The sequence below is a fragment of the Ochlerotatus camptorhynchus genome, unplaced genomic scaffold (genome assembly GCF_037179485.1).
Source record: "Ochlerotatus camptorhynchus isolate MF236.1 unplaced genomic scaffold, CSIRO-AGI_Acam_v1.1 ptg000485l, whole genome shotgun sequence".
Lineage (NCBI taxonomy): Eukaryota > Metazoa > Arthropoda > Insecta > Diptera > Culicidae > Ochlerotatus > Ochlerotatus camptorhynchus.
Genome location: NW_027040970.1, coordinates 265225 through 283244, shown reverse-complemented (window position 1 = coordinate 283244; position 18020 = coordinate 265225). Strand labels below are relative to the sequence as shown.

The following is an 18020-nucleotide window of genomic DNA, read 5'->3' as shown; positions in this document are numbered from 1 at the left end:
TAAATTCTGCAATTTGATTCATAGTAAACTCGTTTACTGCAAGCTAAGCCCCCAACTCGATATGATCCCCATTTTTTACTTACGAGAATGAAACGACGTTCAACCGCCACTATAGTGATCTCTTTCGGTTATGTTTATCTATTGCAAAGAGTAAAATCTGCTCCATTCATGAATGGTGAGCTAAGAGTCACCCTGATGAGGTAAAAGATTGAGTACCACTACTCACCTTATTTGCAAAACTCACTCTTTTCTTTTATGTTTACTCGCACTTTATGCCGCTCTTGTTTCATGCTCCACAGGCGCAGTGAAAACTCGCAGATGCTCTAAGAGAGAACGGAGAGAGAGAGAGAGAGAGTCGCACGTAGCGCTCGAGAGAACAAACACCCCCTTGTGTTATGCTACCAACCCCTACTTCACTTCATCCTGATATCGCCGTGGTCGTCGCCGTCGCGGTAGAGGCTATGCTGAGATTTTTTCCTTTCTCGCGGCTCAGTTCCGACGGTGCATCGATAGTGGGAAGTGCTCTCTCCCCGGGAAATCTCGTATCGCGCACGGCAGATTTCTTTCTGTGCTAGGGTGCCATTCGCGTTCGTTCCGATCCGTTCGCTTGAGGAAGCTGTGGAGTGAGGGAAAAGTAAGGAAAGCAAAAAAGGGATAATTTGGCTCGCGACCGACGTGCGTTTTCGAGGAAGGATCACCGTTACGGTGGTTGAGTTTGGGAGTTTTTTTTTTCATCTGTTTTTGTAACCCGTGCTTGGTGCGGTCAGTTGGCTTTGGGGGTTGAGTGTGACCGGTAGCAAATGCAAGAAAAAAGTGAGTCTTGGGACACATTCGGAGAAACGAGCTCGTGAGAAACGAGCGAAAAAGTGATTAGGGGGTGCCAAGTGATTATGTGTTTTGCTCCTTTCCTCGAACGCGCGGAGTGGACTTAATTTGATTTATAAAAGAAAGATTTCGACTGTCCCATTCATCGGCAGTGGGAGTCGAGGGAGATTGGGATTAGAGAAAAGGCATTCGCAGCAGCGGCAGAGTGAAAGAAGAGGCTGCGCTGGGTGTGGAACCGACGATTTATGTATTTATAGCGTAATTCTCGCTTGTTTTCTTTTCCTGTGACCGATTCGGCCAAATTGTTGTTTAGATTTGTTCTTTTTCCTCCTAACGAGAGGGAAGGAGTGCCGTGCCCCTTGTGTATAATTTCATTAAGTGTTTTTTTTTTCGTCGTCTCGTTCTGGTTTTATAATTAGAAGTCACTGAGGACTTCTTTTCCTAGCATTTTTATTTATTTTTAATTACCCTTATGTAAACAGAGTTGTATTTTTGGATGTTTGACAAACCTGAAAACGAGAGGCGCAGCAGCATGTTGCGCCAGCAGTTCTAAGAGAAAGTGAAGTGCAGTGTGCCATAAAGAGTCATAAAAAAAGCATAGCGGAAAAGCCCTGTAGAAGAGTTTAACAAACATCGTTACCCTCGTACGCCATAAAAATGTTCTTCAGAAAGTAAATTGATTCAACTTCCGAGAAAAAAAAACCCGTCAGAAGAAAAGTAACAATGAAGCCTTATCTAACGATCCTGCTTTTGAGTCTGTTTCTCGTGGAAATCTTTGGACATCGCTCATACCTGAGAAGTTTTCAAACTCCAAGTGCTATCGATCCATGTTACGACGAAGATCGTCCACGGCGATGTATGCCAGACTTTGTGAACGCCGCGTTTGGGGTTCCAATTGAAGCATCCTCCATTTGTGGCAAGGACAAGCCTGCTCGTTACTGCGACTACAAGGATCAGCATACACGAAATGAATCAGTTTGTGACATTTGCGATGAGTCTGATCCAACCAAACGGTTCTCGGCTCTTGCGCTGACAGACGTTCACAATTCGAACAACGTAACATGTTGGCGTTCAGAACCTCGTGTTGGCTCTGTGGATCCAGGGTCTCCCCCGGATAATGTTACTTTGACCTTATCCCTCGGCAAGAAATTCGAGCTAACCTACGTCAGTCTAATGTTTTGTCCGTACGCCATTCGTCCTGATTCTATGGCCATCTTTAAAAGCGCTGACTATGGAAAAACTTGGCAACCGTTCCAATTCTACAGTTCTCAGTGCCGAAAACTTTATGGACGCCCAACACGTGCCACCATACAGAAAACCAATGAGCAAGAAGCGCGTTGCGTTGATCATAACCGCTACAACGCTGATGGCATCCAAGGTTCCCGCATCGCTTTCAGTACCCTGGAAGGTCGTCCGTCCGCTCAGGACTTCGACTCATCTCCAGTTCTGCAAGACTGGGTCACTGCCACCGATATCCGCGTAGTATTCCATCGTCTTCAACCACCAACGACTACAACTATCTTAAAGACTCAATCGTCCGAGCAGATCAAATACAAAAAGAGTGAGTACATCTCTAAAGAGATTTTCACTCCACCCTCGGCTGGCGTATCAACCTACGCCTTGTCGGATTTTGCCGTCGGTGGACGGTGCAAGTGTAATGGACACGCATCCAAGTGCATCAAAGGAGTGGACGGGAAGTTGGAGTGTGACTGTAAGCATAACACAGCCGGACGTGATTGCGAGCGCTGTAAGCCGTTCTACTTTGACCGCCCGTGGGGACGCGGCACCGTGCGGGATGCGAATGAATGTAAAGGTGAGTGCTATAGAACGGTAACGATATGTTATTTGGGTGGTAGATGGTGCAATTGAGATTCGTAGACTCTCATAGGCCAAACCGAGCATGAACGCGTCGTTTTCGAAAGGGATTTGATCCAATTATTCAAATTGTTCCTTTCCGGATGCTTTTGATCTAGTCGTTGGTTAGTGCTTGACTGAGAGAGAGAAAGAGATAGGGAGTAGTCTTGGTTTCAATCAGTCAGTTTAGATAGTAGCAAAAAATGTACGTGGATGTGTTTAATCGTTTTAACATTGATATTTTGCAAACATAGTGTAACAGGCCTGTCTAACGTACTTTTCTACACAGTTCGAAAAAATAGTGTAAATTTCTGTTACTATGATGCACATAAATGGAGCATCATATATCACACAAGTTCACATTGTAGTTCGTGTAAATATTCAATATCAACACTGAGCATGCATAAGGGCGTAAACTCGATGATCGATTCTCTTCGTTGATTTTCTCTTTAGTTAATAACTCGCTAGAATTAACGTTTCTCGATGAGTGTTACAACTCTGCATTGAACAAATTCTGGAAAAATGTTTCGCTTAGCTGTAGCAATGCAAAGAGAAAATCGACGAAAAGAATCGATCATCGCGTTTACGCCCTTATGCATGCTCACTGTCGAATATATTGTATGCAACCGTCCATCTTTGTGAGCAACATTCCTTGCTAGTTACTATTTACGTGAAAAGGAAGTTTACATGCATTAATGTTTGCATGCATGGATCTTTACATTACCAGTAGAATTCATATTTTTTTCTGTGTACCTTTTTGCACAACAGTCACAAAGATGGTATAGCAGCGTTCTTCTTCAAGAAAATTATTCAGACGAATTTTGTGTGTTTTATTTTATTTTGTTTGAGTGCTGGGCACATATTGAATTGCAGGTTTCGAGACATCATACAAATCATATGAAGTACCAACAATTGTATTAACTTAGGCAACGAACATCAAACAATAAACAGTGTGTTTGCCTTCTGGTAAACTCATAAAACATTTTGAAAATTTAATTGCAATTATATTTATGTCATGAATCTAAATTTTCGTTGATTTTTCAGAAACATGATGAAAGCGAGAAATGAATTGAAATTGTCCGACTCAACTACACAGGCCGAAAAAATATTGTAAATTGTTGGTGGATATGATGTCATATACAAGCTTACATTAAAGATCGTGTAAAGCTATGAGACATATCATGAATTATTTCAAATATAGTATGAAACTATCCATCTTTGAAAGCAACATTGCTTGCAAGTGGCTAGTTTGCGTGAAAATACATACAAGTTACAGGCATTGCATGGATTTACATCACAAGTAATATTCAGATTATATTTCTGTGTGCATTTCAACGATTTTGAAATATGTTTGAGATACTTCAGAGTCTACCAACATGCAACCCATTAGAAACAGGTGCTCAGTCCGATATTAGTGCCATGACCCATTCTTCGATCAAGATTGACCGCATTGAACATGATATCTCAATCTTATCGGATTCGACCGAACAGAAGGGAGGCAGCCGGAGTCGTCTTTTGTACATCGTGCCGTTTGTCGTAATGGCATTACTTAAAATTTGCTCCAACTTTGGCATGTATCAAACATGACATGTAAGATATAAATAGGTGGGGTCAAAAAACTGGAACAATTGTGTATACCAGTAATTTGCAATCGAAAATGGTGGAGTGAGAGAAAATGTTTTGGAAAATGCGTCAAAGTTAGCCTTGAATCCATTAATCAGAACTTGTCACATGTAAACAAACTCGATACACTCTGATACACTGGACTAACATCCAATGCTAACAAAAAAACAATTCAAAATACAAAATAGCTATGATCGAACACTGTATAACCTACGAACACAAGGTCAACTTTGAAAAAATAGAAATAGTTTACCGTAACAATAATAGAAATAGGGCTTAGATCTCATTTTGGGCTTTTAAGCACAACCCGCCCTTTGCCTCTATTTTTGTAGTGCATTATTTTTTTCACAAAATGGAATGTTTTCACTGCAGATGACTTTTAAATTTATTTCCCTTTCCGTGCGTACCGTAAGATTTTCAAAAAAAAATAATTAAACAAATTGTTGAGACATTGTTAAAAATTTAACACTGCTCCTTGACCCCAAACTCGGCCTATGGATTCTAAATCAGGCCCAATCTAATTTAATCTAATCTAATCTAACACCAACACAGCTAGTTCTTGAAAGCATCCTGGAGCATGATATATACCATACCTACATCATTTTTCTAGTCTATTTGATATATGTTTCACATCGAAGATACGTCACACATATCAAAACGGCCAGGCCTACTGTGCAGCATTTAAGGGGCAAGATGATTCAGGAAACATCGGAACAATCGAAGATTTAAACACGATGTTTCAGAATTAAATAAATGGATGAAACGTGGACATCTCGTACCGTGCGTTCCGATTTTGGTAATTATATGATTGGTTGGTCGTTGGAAGCATCAAAGCTAGAAAGGCTAAGTGATGCTCCAAATTCTTCTGACAGTTGGGGCATGAGCACTAACTCTTGTCCTAGCCTTTTATGACTTATGGCTATAGCGCCATTACTCGCTTTCAGAAAAGAAAAGAGGGAAAGGAAAAGTAGAAGGACAAAGGGAAAAGGATTATGCGAAATCTTTGAACAAAAACAATATTTTTGATTTGAAATATACAATATAGAAATGCATAACGGCGCGGTGGTCACTACCCGAGTCTTGTCACTATTATCAAGTCATACAAAGTAACAAGGACTAAAATGTGATCCTTTGATTACTGGAAAATCCTGATTCCCTAGTTTGAAGTTGTCACGACTAGGGTTTGGTGGTGGATCTTATACCAGTAACGCACCACAAAAAGGTGATCTTCCAACGTTACTGGTTTGAAAAGATAAAAAATTTACAAAATGGAACGAGCTCACCAAGTTTAGCCAATTGAACCTGAAGGCTGCCTGCCTTGTGTTGATGTATAAGTCCAAATTGTAGAAGAAGCTTGACGAATTTTAACATGAACTAGTCCGGTTTATGGTAGTTGCGCGGAATGTCTTTCGTCGATTTGAGATAAACAAATGTTGTCGATTTTTGATGTGCATTGGCAAGCCTTTTCGTGGCCAATAGTCAGGTTCAACGCTGTGACTCAACGAATGATGGAACTAATGATGGGACGAATGATGGGACGCCTCGTGCAGGTTCTACTTGGCTTCGGAACAGCGGAAAATAATAGGGACCTAGAATGAGGAACTAGAAATTGTCTCCTGGGCTTGGTTATGGCCATATAAGCAACCGATTATAGATAAAAAAAACGCCACGAATAAAAAAACAAACGTCAGGTTTGGACACACGTACAGCCTACTCCTCCTACGGATTATAAATGCGTTCAAACGCCATTGAATTCTCTTCGGCTTATTGAATGAAGATACAATTTGATTAGGACGGAGCGCTGCTTTTGTTCTTGATAAAAATTGGTCTAAACATTCATATCACGCGTTGTCATTGACTTTGTTAGGCAGCTTTAGACCTTAAGTATCGTATCAAACGTAAAATTGGATTATTAACTCTGAAACAATAGATTTATTTGATGCTTTCTGCTCGATAGGCCCAAAATGAGCGATTAGGCTGAAGTAGTGCAATACCCTACCCTTGCATTCCTTGAAATGTGCCACACATACAATACACCAAATACGGTCAATAGACGGACAGACGTAAACAATCTCAACAGATTACATGCATTTTGTAGCGGAGCGAAATCGCTGAAACATTAAATGATGTTGTGAAAATCGTAAAGAGACTGATGTGCTATCACGGGAGTGGGACATTTCGCCGAAGGACGTTTCGCTGAAGTTGAACTTTTCTCAAAGTTCAGTCAATATTGACATCAGTCTCGAAAAAAGCTTAAGTTCGATTTTTTCAACCTGGCAAGCTATTCAAATGTAATGCTTCCTTCTCATGAATATTAGCAGTTCTTTTGAGTTGTGCAAATTTCAAAAGATTTTAAATAATATATATTTTTTATTTATAGGAATGCTTCCTTCTTTTGAAGATGATCAGTTCTTTTGAGTTTGACTGATTTCGGAAATATTTAAATAATCATGTTTTGCATTTGTAGGTATGTTTTCTTCTTTTATACATATCCAGTTTTTTCATGTTGTGCTGATTTTAAATTTTTTTAAATAATCAATATTTTCAATGTATAGTAATGCTTCCTTCTTGTTTAAAGAGCAGTTCATTCGAGTTGTACTATTTTCGTTATTTTCTAAATAATGAATATTTATAGGAATCATTCCTTCTTTTATATATGACCAGTTCTTTCAAGTTGTGCAGATTTCGTTATTTTCTAAATAATCAAAAGTTATGCTTCTTTCTTTTAAACATGAGCAGTTCTTTTGAAAAGCACTGATTTCGGAATTTTCCAAATTTTAACTTTTTTAGCGTGAATTTATTTCAAAATTGATTATTCTTTGCGTTGTGACGTTTAATCGTCTTTCTCTATATTCAGGATGTCTCCTCATTTTTCTGGATAAAATTACCTTAGTTTTGCAAGTAAGCAAGCCCAAGATTTAAAACTATTCAATGTCTTGAAGTTTCGTATTCCATGTACACGTTCAAGATATTGAAAATATTCAAAGTGCCAGAATTAAGTAAAAAAATTTATGATTTATTTCAAGTTCGTCATTAACTTTATGAAAGACTGGAGATCTTCAATGCAGTTCCATTAACTTTACAACAATTATAGGAACTTTGGAGAAGTTCTGAGGAATGAAAGGGATTGCTGAGAATTTCAGTGAAGTTCTATAAAAAAAAACTGCAGGAACATAAGGGAAGTTAACACGCTGAAAATATGGGAAACTTACTGGAAGCTGAAAGAACCTCAAAGCGGTTATTTTAGCATCCGAGACTTTTCAGGAACTTTTATGAAGTTCCTAAAATTTCAGAGAACTTCACAGGTGCCAAGCGAACTTGAGAAATTTAGAAAACTTTAGGGGTATTGTGCAAATTTTTAAGAAGTTCTAAGCACCTCAGAGAAGCTAGATAGATAAAAAGCTATAATCGTAAATTTAGATAAATGCAAGATAGGTACATGATGTGCTGAAAAACAAATCGAGAACCCTTTAGACGTTACGTGAATTTTGGGGAAGTACAGAGACCTTCAGAGAATTTATGAAAACTCCAGAAATATTTCAGAAACTTCACAGAAGTGCAGAGAATTTCAGGTAAATTTAAAGGTGTTTACGGGAATTCTATTTATTTCCTAGCAGAACCGAGATCTTCAATAGAACTAAGAGCTTTATGGAAGCTTCGAGAACATCAATACAAGTCAGAGAATCAAAGGGCAGTTCAAATAATTTCAAGGAAATATTGGAAACCTTAAAGAAGTTTCGAGGAACTCAGTGGATTTCCGAAAACTTCTGCAAAGCTCCGAGAGAGTTCCTGAAAATTTGATGTACATCCGGAAAACATGAGTGTATTTTAAGGTGATACTCTAAGGAAGCCTTAGCGTGAAACTTCAAAGGCACAAATGTCAGCTTCCATAATATATACAAATTTGAAATTGCTATTTACTCTCTGCTTGTAGTAGCACAGCAAATAAGGAGTAGCAATTTCAAATTTGTATGTTTTGTCGAAGCTGACATTTGTGCCTTTAAAGTTTCACGCTAAGGCTTCCTTAGAGTATAACCTTAAGGGTATATCATGGAGATTTCAAGAACTTTAAAAAATCCGAAAATTTAGCTTAGTTAATTAGAGAACATCAACGAAGTTCCATTAATAACAAAAAGCGGGAACTTTTAGCAAGCAGCGATATCTTCAAGGAATTCCAGAGTACTAAATTTAGATATGTTTAGATAGTTTAATGATATTCAACGAACTTCGGAGTACTTCGAGGACGATCAGATAGCTTCAGAATAATCCCATTAACTTAAGCAAATTTGCAGTAACTTACAAGGAGTTCCGTTGAATTATAGGGTATTCCAATCAGTCAGTACGTCAGAAGCGTCCGGGAATTATGAATATATCTCGGAAAATTCGCTGGAATATTAAAAAAATTTAACTTTGTTAAATTGGGTTCTTAAAAATTCTGATGAATTCAGGGCAGTCTAGAGAACTTTAAAGGAATTCAGTCATCGTTAGGGAACAGGAAAGTCTAGACTACTGAAGAAGTTTTAAATTAGTGTCGATAATTTTAGGGAAGTTTTATGAATTTCAGAAAAATCTTGAGAACTTGAGTGAAAATCATAGAACTATATTAATTATTTCGTTCTAATTCCATGGAAATTGCGGGAGCACAAAAGTTCCATAAATTTAGAAAAAACTTCGAAAACTTCACAGATTGACAGTGGTCTTCAGAAACCATTTTTTTTTTAAATTTGTTTTCTTACTGTATCTTAAAATTCATTTAAATTATCCTTAGTAAGAATTTTTTTAAATTCTTCGAGACTTCCAGGTATAACATTCCCGGTTTTCCAGATTTTTTAAGTTAGTAACTAATAAACTAATAAACAATACGTGGGATTGGTTATAAACTTTCTCTTGAATCTTTCGCTTTAGAGGTTCATATCGTTCATAAGTGTTTGTAAGATAATAATTGAATAAGTCTAAAACATCATTGATGCGCCTTCTCTTAGGTCACTTATAAGTCACTATTTTCACAACTTTAAGTCACTATTTGGTAATTTATTTATTCAAGATGGTCACTAAAATCACTATTTCTGACAGCAGTGATTGCTACCAGCCCATATATATATTATTTAAATGCATTCCAAAATCATTTGAACTGTATATTGATTCATGATGAAAATTAGGCGAAATGTCCTTCAGCGAAATGTTCTTCTGTGGAACGTCCTTCGGTGAAATGACACAAGCCCCACTATCACAAAATTGCGGAATTCATTTTAATGGCGTGAATAGTTTATGGTTATTTAATGGAAAATTATCCCGATTTTATGTTTATCGTGTATAATGATGTACAGATCAGTGATGCCGACGTTTTAGTTTAAACTGGTTTCTCCCGTTTTTTTACGAATCCATTTTGAAATCTTTCAGTTTTTTTCAGAATTTGCTCTGTTTCATACAGTTTATAACTCTATTATTAATAGCAAAATATTTTGAAGTATGACCACCAGTTCAGAATGACTAAGATGCTAACACTTTAAACTTTTATATTGGAACTGAAATATGGGAATGTAGTGTTTGATTGAAATGCAATATTGCAATTGAAATCTGCAAAATGCGTGGCGATGCTGTGTTCTAGCTCGCTTCACGGCAACGGTTGTGCTGTGTTATGACAGTAAACATAAATTAATGTCAAAGTTAACCTAACTGCTGTTGCGAAATTGTAACAAATCAGTAAATTTCAGAACAATAGATTAATCTCTCTGTTGTTTGTCTACCAATACCTATTATTTTAAATCATTGAGGCTCTTAGGGGAAACGCTCCTATAGTTGCGGTACGTTAGAAGCGTCAGGTTCCTATAGTTGTGTATTGAGTCTCCATGCACAACTATAGGAACCTAACACTTCTTACGTACCCTAACTATAGGACCGTTTCCCTATACCTTCGTCATCTTCCCTTCCTAAATTATTTTATTAAATTGAAGTCAAATTTAACCACTCATTTTGCTAAATGAAATTTTCTGATATTTCCAAGTTTTTCCCGATTTTTTCGGATAATTTACATGCTTATAAGGAAGCTTTTTTTCTAATCGCGTTAAAAAAAAACACTGGTAAAACAACTGCTTTATTTTCACAAACGATTTTAAGACATGACAATCAGTTTTACAATCAAATCCATTGAAAGTTGAAGGTTAACATTTAGTTAAGTCTAAGATCACATAAAATTTCAAAGCCTTTAAGTTTCGAATTCCAAGACCAAGACCGTTACATTTTTCAAAGTGCCTAAATCCCAGAATTATAAGAATGAAGTCCCAACCATTTGATTAATTTCATGTTCTCATCCTTAAATTTCAAGGTTCAAATATATTTGCTGGTTTTGGAACAAGCAAACTTCTCACGTTCCCTAATCCCTTAATAATTTTAAATAAAACTACCTGAACCTTGAAGATTTATCTAAATCTAGGATCATATAATTTTTAAAGCATGAAATGTTAAAAAATATTCCTCAGAATTTATATTTTTCCATTTTCTGTCTCAAAATGTTTAATGGAAAAAAAAAAAAAAAAAAAAATCTTAGAGATGAACTAGCCTAAGGCTAAAAATCTCTTAAATAAAGAATTAAAAAAAAAAAAAAAAATTTAATGGAAAAAAAATAAATTCACTTACTATTTTCTCCATAATACTTTTGAAAATCTCAAGACAAAAACACTTGGAGTGCTCTTCATCATGCTCTTAGTATTCTCTTGATTTTTTTCTAGTTCTGCTCAGAATTCCCGTTAATTCTTTGAAATGCTCCTCATAGTTTCCTTGGAACTCTCTTTTGAATTTTCAAAAAATTATCACCGGAATATCCTTGGAATTCTTATCAAAATTTCTTATAAAATTTCCTCAAAATTTATAACCCTTTTGAAACACTTCTATGAAAAATTGTTTTCAGTATTATTTTTCTTAAAAATGAAAACCTCAAATTAAGTTTATTACATGGTAATTCGTTATATGCACCCTATATTTTATTGGATTTTGAATCATAGTCATTTTTAAATTTACTTGCATTTCAAATTGTGTCAAAATGTTTCAGAAAAGTTAGGCTGAATAAAAGCGAAATTAAATCTCATAATGTAAGGGTGTTTTATTATGTTCACTAAATCCTAAAAATGTAAACTATGGTGAACATAAACAACTGCAGATAAAACATTGAGCTAACTTTCTTACATCAGTCGGTAAAGGCGCAGCTGCAAAGCAATTCCATGCTGAAGGCGGCTGGGTTTGATTCCCGTCCGGTCTACCAAATTTTCGGGTTGGAAAATGGCCTGACTTTCTTGGATATAGGATGTTACAGGCATAGAAAGCTCTCAATCAAAACGTGGAAGTGATAGAACCCTAAGCTGAGAGCAGGCAATAAGCTGTGTAGTAGTAGTAGTGTTGTAGTAATACAAATGGTATTCTTAAGCAATGAAGACAGTTTTTTTATATGACGCGGATTAGTATGTGAAGTCGCGGATTTCTTTTGAGAAATCGCGGGTTTCCCGAATCAAATTTTGAAAAAAAAAACCTTTTAACAGCCCTGTAATTGATACTGATTGTTCCAACCAGCAATTATTTATGCCTACATATTAAAATATCATTGGTAGATTAAAGAAATAATTAAATTTACTTCTGCTACCCATGTTTGTTGACTTGCTGCTACAGTCATTGTATTTTACGTGCTCACTAACTATTTGTGATTATTCGGCTCAAATTATGGTTTATGAAGCATAATTTTGTTTATGACAAATTTTGCCCAATTACTGACTTCGGGAAAATTTCTCAAAAATCTGACATTATTATTTTCCCTCCTGATAACACAACAATGAAGGCTTCCAGAGTTTGACTTTCTAGCGAGCCTTTCCGAAGAACTCGACCAACTTACAACAAATTGCAGCAGCTTCTCGAGACTAATTATACTTTTTAATTAAATTTTCTTAAGAATTTGTTCACTCTTCAGGGCTTCGAAGCGGAAGGAAGCGTGCTCCGCTTGAAAGCAAATCTTCTGAGATCGTTTCTTGTTGACGATTCCCCGTACTGCACAGTTTATATTTGCGCCATGCACGATAAGGGAGGGAGGGAAAAGGTTCTGCAAAGTTTTTTTTTCTGATAGAATTTTTATTACTGTATGACGTAAAAGTACTTTTGCTTTGATTGTAGGTACCTACACCTGAGAAACGAGTGGAACAGTTTTTGAACGTTTTCTTTCATTCTTTCGCTTGGGTTGAGTTGTTTCACCGACAACAACGACGACGACGACGACGACGACGACGGTTGAGGGTCCGTTAAGAAGGAAGCAAACAACTTTTGAAGAGTTTCTCTTTCGGTGATTTCCTATCGTGTATTTTATACCTACGTTAGGTACTGCTGTTCGTTTAGAAAAGATCAAAACTTTAGGAGTATGAATGGTTTGTGAATTTCCGAGAGTTGGATTAAATGTGTTTATGGTTAACTTGTTCCCTGATGTTTCTTATTTCGATTTTTCGGCAAATTGCAGGTATTTGGAAGACATTAATGATTATTAAACTGGCATAAAATTTATACAATTGGTTACTAGAAATAAGTCTCAATTTAATTTATTAATTCTGAATTGAGGAATTTTTTTTTTGCAATCCAACAAAATGGACCGAAAGGTCTCAGAATTTTATGAAAATTTGCCCAAAGGTTGACAAATGAGCTGAAACTTTCAGAGAGTGGTTTTCTCATCTATAGGCAATGGTTTATACGAGAAGGTACATTTTTTGGCCTTAGGCATGTTTGAAGAAGATTTTAAACTTAACCGAAATCGTAACAAAGACATCTCTACTAGCACCTCATTCAGCTAGCAGAGATGTCTTTGTTACGATTTCGGTTAAGTGTAAAATTAATTTGCTATGAAAATTATTCAGAGCGCATCTACAAATAAATAGCATTGTTCAACTGAAGCGTTGGCTAAGAACTTGGCTAGTAAAAATACGCGTGATGTGTCTTATCAAGTTAATCCGATTTCAGTAGCTGTAGTTGACAAGGCTGAAGTACGGTGCTGGACCGTAAGCTAAGCAAAATGCTTATTAACAGAACCACTCTGCTCGGATGGTTGACATCGGAGGAAGTGCACATAGACGCTGCACGTTTTTCTCACCAAACATCCGGTAGTGCAATTTTGTTTCCATCGTTGGGCGTACTTCTCACAGCGCTGCAAAGTTGATCTTTTTGATATATTTCATTTTAGAAAGCTGTTTATTTAGTGATAATCTATAAGGATGAGAACATAATTTAATTACAATCTAAAGGGTGATACGGTCAAAATTTGGTCAATATCAACTTGACGTATTTCTTTCAATTTTGCATTTAAAAAACCTGAACACCCCTCATTTTGAAGGTGTGTGTGTGTAGAATGTTGCTCCTATTTTGATTTTGGAATTCACTCTTCAGTTGTCAAAATGCCGTCCAAGCAAGAAGAGCAGCGTATCAAAATTTTGCTCGCGCATCGCGAAAATCCGAGCTACTCGCACGCAAAGTTGGCAAAATCGCTAAAAGTTGCCAAATCAACCATTACAAATGTAATTAAAGTGTTTGGGGAACGTTTGTCGACAGCCAGGAAGTCTGGATCGGGGGGAAATCGAAAACCGGAAGCCGCTGAGACGACAAAGAGAGTTGCCGGTAGCTTCAAGCGAAACCCTAACCTCTCTCTCCGAGATGCCGCAAATAAGCTGGGTGTATCGTCTACAACCGTGCACCGAGCCAAAAAACGAGCCGGACTATCGACTTACATTTTCTCCCTAATCCCCTAATAATTTTAAATAAAACTACCTGAACCTTGAAGATTTATCTAAATCTAGGATCATATAATTTTTAAAGCATGAAATGTTAAAAAAATATTCCTCAGAATTTATATTTTTCCATTTTCTGTGTTCAAGATCTCGAAATGTTTAATGGAAAAAATATATCCACTTATTATTTTCTCCATAATACTCTTGAAAATCTCAGGAAAAAAAAAACACTTGGAGTGCTCTTCATCAGGCTCTTAGTATTCTCTTGAAATTTTTCTAGTTCTGCTCAGAATTCCCGTTAATTCTTTGAAATGCTCCTCATAGTTTCATTGGAACTCTCTTTTGAATTTTCTAAAAAATATCCGGTGATATCCTTGGAATTCTTATCAAAATTTCCTCCAAATTTATAACTCTTTTGAAATTCTTCTATGAAAAATTGTGTTCAGAATTATTTTTTCTTAAAAATGAAAACCTCAAATTAAATTTATTACATGGTAATTCGTTCTATGCACCCTATATTTTATTGAATTTTGAATCATAGTCATTTTTAAATTTACTTGCATTTCAAATTGTGTCAAAATGTTTCAGAAAAGATAGGCTGAATAAAAGCGAAATTAAATCTCATAATGTAAGGGTGTTTTATTATGTTCACTAAATCCTAAAAATGTATACTATGGTGAACATAAACAACTGAAAGTTGCCAAATCAACCGTTACAAATGTAATTAAAGTGTTTGGGGAACGTTTGTCGACAGCCAGGAAGTCTGGATCGGGGGGAAATCGAAAACCGGAAGCCGCTGAGACGACAAAGAGAGTTGCCGGTAGCTTCAAGCGAAACCCTAACCTCTCTCTCCGAGATGCCGCAAATAAGCTGGGTGTATCGTCTACAACCGTGCACCGAGCCAAAAAACGAGCCGGACTATCGACTTACAAGAAGGTAGTGACTCCAAATCGCGATGATAAACAAAATACGACGGCCAAAGCGCGATCCCGGAGGCTGTACACGACGATGCTGACGAAGTTTGACTGCGTGGTAATGGACGACGAAATCTACGTCAAAGCCGACTACAAGCAGCTTCCGGGACAGGAGTTTTATACGGCAAAAGGAAGGGGAAAGGTAGCAGATGTTTTCAAGCACATGAAACTGTCAAAGTTCGCAAAGAAATATCTGGTTTGGCAAGCCATCTGTACCTGTGGCTTGAAAAGCAGCATTTTCATAGCTTCCGGGACTGTCAACCAAGAAATTTACGTGAAAGAGTGTTTGAATAAACGTCTGCTGCCTTTCCTGAAGAAACACGGTTGTTCCGTACTGTTTTGGCCGGATTTGGCATCTTGCCATTACGGTAAAAAGGCCATGGAGTGATACGCCGCCAACAACGTGCAGGTGGTTCCCAAGGACAAGAACCCTCCCAACACGCCAGAGCTCCGCCCAATTGAGAAATACTGGGCTATTGTCAAGCGGAACCTAAAGAAGACCAAAAAAACTGCTAAGGGCGAGCAGCAGTTCAAGGCAAACTGGCTTTCTGCGGCGAAGAAGGTGGACAAGGTGGCTGTACAAAATTTGATGGCAGGGGTCAAGCGTAAGGCCCGGCAATTCGGATTTGGAAAAGCGGAAGCCTAACTGAATATTTTTCCTGAATTTTATACTAATTGAACTTGAAAAAGAAATTTAATTTGATTTTTTAAATAAACGATTTCACCGATTTACACGCGTTTTCCCTTGACCAAATTTTGACCGTATCACCCTTTATTTAAACATGAACTAAAAAACAAACAGATGCAATTACCTTTTCTATTCAGGTGGTCATTCTACTAAGTCCAATATGGAGATCATGAACTTATTGTCGAAATAGATTTTAAAAACCAAAATAAATGCACTAGGGGAAATGGCTCTAATGTTGACCTATGGCTCTAAGATTGGGCCCATTGCTAAAAATCTGCTTTTTATCAATTGTATCTAGATGAACGCGTCATTGGGACGTTACTCATGGTTATTTTTGATCGCTATTGAAAATTTAGTCGATTGCTGATGTATGGGCCCAAATTAGGAGCATTTAGGCCGATATTACATCCATTTTCCCTATTTCTTATAAATAATGTGTCATGCTCCCATATACATTTGGGCCAGTCTGTGATGTCTGAGAAAATCGGAAAACATCAACAAACATTTTCCGAGAAAAGGAACCACTCCAAATCCTTTGATTTTTTTCGTTTATATAGCCTTGAACTCTATCTGTGCGCAAAGTTTCATAAAATTCTGAGATCCTTCGGCCCAAAAAAAGTCCTCCATTGATAAAGTTTATTTAAGGTTGTTTTGATTATAAGTAATTATTTTTTATAATTTATTTTTCTCAGGACTTAAATTATCACTAAATTGTTTCACGTTGTCAGCCTTCAATCCTCAATATAATATATCAAAACAATCAATTAACAGATTGTATCCCTCTCTTCATTGCTCTACAATCGTATGAAAATAGACACTCCAGAATGTTGCCTCTTAACTTAAACAACTCGACGATTAAGGTAATTGTCATCTCCGACACCTCGAAGCTAACGACCTACTCAAGGTATCACATTTCACCCTCCGCCGAGGATACACAGAATCCGATTCGTGTACATATTCAGTCAAAGCCGAACCAACTTCCACCAGGAAGCCGCACCATGATCGGCATTGTTGTTTAAAATGAGCGGTAATTCAGCCGAACTCTGCATTTGTCCCCGCATATCGGAATCAATTTCAAACAATCCCTTCCTCCTTTCTATGTCTTTTCACGTAGACACGCACACCCATGGGCCATGGCATTGCAAATAATTACTCAATGTGGACGGGAAGGAAGCACGCCACAAGCGCAGACTATTTACGACTCTGCTGGAGCTAATTAAATCGATAGACCCGATAAATGTGTATACTCATAGTTTCCAAACGATTCGCACTAATTTCAGCTCACGTCACCTAATTTCAACAACCATAAAACCCGTCTTGTTCCATGTCCCGTCCCTCCATATCGTACGATTCCGTTACTGTTGTCTGAGCCATGGAATTTGGTACTACGTACCCCTCACACATATGATATCATCGCCATTGGCGTTACTAGCCAGGCCCCCTCCAAAATGATCTAGGCCCCCCTCTACACAGCAAAAAAATATAATTTTAATATCTCATCAAAATGGATGTACTTCAACCGTGTAGAAAATATAGTGTAATATTACTTGCCAAAAAGAACAAAATTATCATTAATACAGTGCATTACGCTGCTTTAACTGCAGTTGTTTATTTTTGTGGCCATAAAAATAACATGAGATTTTCGACATGATTGAAGTGCATCCTCTTGGATGTAATATTAAAATTTATTTTTTGATGTGTAGTTTACTTTGTAGATTACTAATTTCTTCTTTGGCTTTTACGACGTCCCTGCTGGGACTTTACGCCGGTCCTCAGCTTTGTGTTCTAGATGTACTTCCACAGTTGTTTCTAATATGCATTAGTATAATTGTGTGGCAAGTATAATCTTACTATATGCCCAGGGAAGTTGAGAGATTTTTCAACCCATAACATTCCTAGAGTGGACCGGGAATCGAACCCAGTCACCTCCTGTTTGGTCTTGCTTTATAGCTACACCTTCACCGACTCACCTTAGGGAGGCCCATGAAGATTAATATAATTTACATTGTTGGAATTGGAATCAACAAAACAATCTAGGGGGGCCCGGATCATTATGGAAGGGGAGATACCCTAGGCACCCCCATTAGCTACGCCAATGATCATCGCATCAGTTCTGTATATAATAGAATCATCGACAAGCATTCTTCGCCATTTGTTACGAATAACGAAGCCTAACGGGGCGCAGTACAGCACAGTCATTAATCTTGGTTTTATTGACACAAATGAACTACACTCGCCGGTCCGTGCCTCGGGATTGGTTTAATGGTTCAGTGTGTCAATGTGGAAGAAGAAAAAGACATATACACAAAT

At 37.3% G+C, this 18020-nt stretch overlaps 1 protein-coding gene across 5 annotated transcripts in view; it reads left to right on the top strand.

The window, feature by feature from the left end:
* The first annotated feature begins 510 nt into the window (after positions 1 to 510).
* The window catches only part of LOC135712495 (netrin-B-like), a 212362-nt gene continuing 194852 nt past the window's right edge, over positions 511 to 18020 (top strand). For 2 of the 5 annotated variants that reach the window (XR_010518642.1, XM_065235442.1), the window contains exons 1-2: positions 511 to 813; positions 1308 to 2638. Coding sequence is in view for 4 of the 5 variants with exons in the window: in XM_065235442.1 (XP_065091514.1) it covers positions 1549 to 2638 (1090 nt within the window). In the remaining variant the exon portion in view is untranslated. The remainder of the gene's footprint in view (positions 814 to 1307; positions 2639 to 18020) is intronic. The other 3 variants (XM_065235443.1, XM_065235445.1, XM_065235444.1) reach the window with 3 other exon arrangements.